The sequence below is a fragment of the Enhydra lutris genome, unplaced genomic scaffold, assembly GCF_002288905.1.
Source record: "Enhydra lutris kenyoni isolate GAN:26980312 unplaced genomic scaffold, ASM228890v2 scaffoldscaffold761, whole genome shotgun sequence".
NCBI classification, from domain to species: Eukaryota; Metazoa; Chordata; class Mammalia; order Carnivora; family Mustelidae; genus Enhydra; species Enhydra lutris.
In genome coordinates this window covers 6,094-10,320 of record NW_019154845.1, presented here as the reverse complement: position 1 = coordinate 10,320, position 4,227 = coordinate 6,094, and the positions used below count along the sequence as shown (strand labels likewise).

The following is a 4,227-nucleotide window of genomic DNA, read 5'->3' as shown; positions in this document are numbered from 1 at the left end:
CCTAATCCACCTCCTCAATGGTGGGGCCAGACCCAGAGCCCCCTTTGGGGGCCTGAGCCCCAAAACCGCCGGCCCCGGGGCCACCCGCCCCCTGGTACAGTCCAGTGATGATGGGGTTACACACCTGCTCCAGCTCCTTCCTCTTGTGCTCAAACTCATCCTTCTCCGCCAGGGTGTTGGCGTCCAGCCAGGAAATCACCTCCTGGCACTTGTCCAGCACCTTCTTCTTGTCTGCCTCGCTGATCTTCCCCTTGAGACCCTCATCCTCCACGGCACTCTTCATGTTGAAGGCGTAGGACTCCAGGGCGTTCTTGGCAGACACCCTCTCGCGCTGCACCTCGTCCTCGGCCTTGTACTTCTCGGCCTCCTGCACCATGCGCTCGATCTCCTCCTTGCTCAGGCGGCCCTTGTCGTTGGTGATGGTGATCTTGTTGGCCTTGCCAGTGCTCTTGTCCGTGGCCGTGACGTTCAGGATGCCGTTGGCGTCGATGTCGAAGGTCACCTCGATCTGGGGCACCCCCCGGGGCGCCGGAGGAATGCCGCTCAGCTCGAAGCGCCCCAGCAGGTTGTTGTCCCGCGTCATGGCCCTCTCGCCCTCGTACACCTGGATCAGCACGCCGGGCTGGTTGTCCGAGTAGGTGGTGAAGATCTGCGTCTGCTTGGTGGGGATGGTGGAGTTGCGCTTGATCAGGGCGGTCATCACGCCCCCGGCCGTCTCCAGCCCCAGCGACAGCGGGGCCACGTCCAGCAGCAGCAGGTCCTGCACATTCTCAGACTTGTCCCCCATCAGGATGGCTGCCTGCACCGCCGCCCCGTAGGCCACGGCCTCATCAGGGTTGATGCTCTTGTTGAGGTCGCGCCCGTTGAAGAAGTCTTGCAGCAGCTTCTGCACCTTGGGGATGCGGGTGGAGCCCCCCACCAGGACCAGGTCATGGATCTGGGCCTTATCCAGCTTGGCGTCACGCAGTGCCTTCTCCACCGGCTCCAGCGTGCTGCGGAACAGGTCCGAGCACAGCTCCTCGAACCGCGCCCTGGTGATGGACGTGTAGAAGTCGATGCCCTCGAACAGGGAGTCGATCTCCAGGCTGGCCTGGGTGCTGGACGACAGGGTCCTCTTGGCCCTCTCGCAGGCGGTGCGCAGCCGCCTCACGGCTCGCTTGTTCTGGCTGATGTCCTTCTTGTGCTTCCTCTTGAACTCCTCCACGAAGTGGTTCACCAGCCGGTTGTCAAAGTCCTCCCCTCCCAGGTGGGTGTCCCCCGCCGTGGCCTTCACCTCGAAGATGCCGTCGTCGATCGTCAGGATGGACACGTCGAAGGTGCCGCCGCCCAGGTCAAAGATGAGCACGTTGCGCTCCCCCTTGCCCGTCCTGTCCAGGCCGTAGGCGATGGCGGCGGCCGTGGGCTCGTTGATGATCCTCAGCACGTTCAGCCCCGCGATCACCCCCGCGTCCTTGGTGGCCTGGCGCTGCGAGTCGTTGAAGTAGGCCGGCACGGTGATCACCGCGTTGGTCACCGGGTAGCCCAGGTACGCCTCGGCGATCTCCTTCATCTTGGTCAGCACCATGGACGAGATCTCCTCGGGATAGAACGCCTTGGTCTCGCCCTTGTAGCTCACCTGCACCTTGGGCTTATCGCCATCGCTGATCACCTGGAAGGGCCAGTGCTTCATGTCCGACTGCACCACCGGGTCGCCGAACTTGCGGCCGATCAGCCGCTTCGCGTCGAACACGGTGTTCTGTGGGTTCAGCGCCACCTGGTTCTTGGCCGCATCCCCGATGAGACGCTCCGTGTCGGTGAAGGCCACGTAGCTGGGGGTGGTGCGGTTGCCCTGGTCGTTGGCGATGATCTCCACCTTGCCGTGCTGGAACACCCCCACGCAGGAGTAGGTGGTGCCCAGGTCGATGCCGATGGCCGAGGTTTTCGCCATGCCGCTGCCCTGCTCTCTTCCTTGCCCCGCGCTCACGTTCAGGCTTTGGGAAAGGCGGTCGGGATCCGCGACGAGGAACTCGGTCTTCTCAAAAGCTGCAAACTCGCGAAGGCACGAGCGGGCCTCAACAACGCCGCGAAAGTTGCGCTAGCGGACGCCTCCGGAGAGCCTGGAACCTCTTTGCCGCTTTGCGGTTTGTCGGCGGCGGGGCGGCTCTGCGCTTATAACGCTTTATCCAGCCCCGCCTTTTTCGTCCTCGGCCAATCGCGGAGGTCTGCGGGGCTGCCGGGTCGGGAATATTCCAGGGGTTTCGCCTCGCGTCCCGCCTCCAGGCTTCCTGGGACCAATCGGCGTCCCGGGCGCCGCCCCTCCCAGAACTCTCCAGACTCTTCTGGGATTCTTGGGAAGGGACCCGAGTCGTAAGGGGAGGGAGGAGAGGCGCTGGGGTTGGGCTGTTGTTGATTCTGCCCATCTAGTCTCCGTTACCCGCTGGCGATGCTGTCCCCTGGTATTATAATTGACCGGAAGGACTAGCACTGGGGTGGTAATTGTAGGGCGGTGAGAGGCTCGTGGCGTTTAAACTAGTTTGATGGCTTAAGATAGGATGATGGGCTACAGGGGTCCCGGGTATACCCCAAATACAGAAAGTTCCCGAGTTTCTCGAAGTGGGTGGGGTATCTGGGGGTCAAAGAGACTCCGATTGGACTGTAGTGATGACGGACGGGTCCGCGTTAGGCCCGCTAATGGATGGGTACAAAGGCCTGTGAGCTGTCTGAGGATTGCCTTGGCTCTCCGCGGAGTTTTTCCCACCTTCGATTTAAAGCGGAAGAGAAGGAAATATAATACAATATAGTTTTGACATCATCTTTAACCTACATGGATGGAATATCTGGGGATGGGGAATTTGAATTTTTTGAAAGAAAATCAATGAAACGGGTGGTTCTTAAACGGAAGAACGTCCCCATCGCCCTAGAAGGGGCAGGCTGGGTCAAGGGCGGGGTGAGGGAAAGGCAGGGCTGGATCGGTGAACCCAGTTGCCTAGGTTGGGCTCAAGCCAGAGGAAGAAAAAAACTTTCCATAGGACTACAGCTGTCTTTAAGGCCTTTGGGGCTTTTCCGTTTCCCTGTTCTTCCCAGCCTGTGGGTCTGGGCCACCCCTTTCCCACTTTCCCACCTGTTAATTCCTGGTTCAGAACCCTGAACTCAGTCTTATGCACTCTCCCTGTCGCCCTTAGGCTGTCCGTCCTTTTAAAATGTAATACAGAGGCTGGGGAGCCGGCGGGGGAAGGGTGGGGATATTCTGTCCTCCTTAGTAGCGTCATAAACCACAGCTGGGTGCAGGTGGTCCCTTTTAAACAGAATTTTCCGGAATCCTTATGCTGGAAGGTGGGAGGGGTTAATCCGACCCAGGTTCTACTTCCAGCTCCTTTAAAATTTGTCATGCATTTAGTGCAACCACTTAGTTTTTTATCCTAGATTCCAACTTCCTGCACGTTATCCTCCCTCCTGCTTTGAATACAAACACATTTTATCATTCGCCCCCCTCCCTCCCCCCCCCCACTTTTTAAATCCTTTGCAGGCATGGAAAATCATTTGTTCGGTGCCTGATATAAAAATCTAAGGTACATTAAAGTAATAGCGCCGGGTTCACAACCCATCAAAAATAGGCTCATTGCTGTATACACATGGTTGAACACAGTAAATACAGTGGGAGAAGGCAGTTTTTTGTATATTTGCTTTTATATGAGAAGGCAGTTTTTGATGAAGGGAAGGAATCTTCTGAACATTTTGCTCGGCTAGAATTGCTTTCACAATCCGGTGTATGTTTGTGCAGGCAAGTGATAACTTTTTTTTTTTTTTTTTTTTTTTTTAACATTCAGATGTAGCTCCCTAATGAGTCACCTCCTAATCTAGTCAAACTGGTCAAACTTAAGGAATTTTCCATTTCTTTATGCAATCTCTGGCGACTCCCCAAGCTTCTGTTTTAGCTGCCCAATGTGTCAACACTTCTAGGGATCCTTAACCTCACCTCCTCCTCCCTCTGGAATCTTCCTTGCCATTAGCTGCTACTAGAGGCAGTTCTGGAATTACTCCTTACTTCTCTTCAGATCTGCAATTTAGAATACTTTCTTGGCTGGAAGCAAAGGGCATCACTGTACCCACTGCCTGGCAGGTAGACATGGTGACAGGACCTCAAATCTTGTTACTGTGGGTATAGCAGAAAAAGATCCACTAGAAATACTGTTTTCCATGAATCATCAGCTACCCCTTATAGCTGACTTACGTTTTGAGTCAAATCTC

General features: G+C 56.2%; 1 protein-coding gene across 1 annotated transcript; it reads right to left on the bottom strand.

Annotated features, from left to right (window-relative positions):
• On the bottom strand, positions 1-2,118 carry LOC111140378 (heat shock 70 kDa protein 1). The gene has a single exon (XM_022492646.1). It carries the CDS (start codon positions 1,925-1,927, stop codon positions 2-4), a length of 1,926 nt encoding a protein of 641 aa, XP_022348354.1. The 5' UTR covers positions 1,928-2,118; the 3' UTR covers position 1.
• Between the last annotated feature and the right edge of the window lie 2,109 nt (positions 2,119-4,227).

Excerpts from the sequence above, each read along its gene's own strand:
- LOC111140378 (XM_022492646.1), bottom strand. The coding sequence starts at position 1,927 with ATGGCGAAAACCTCGGCCATCGGCATCGACCTGGGCACCACCTACTCC.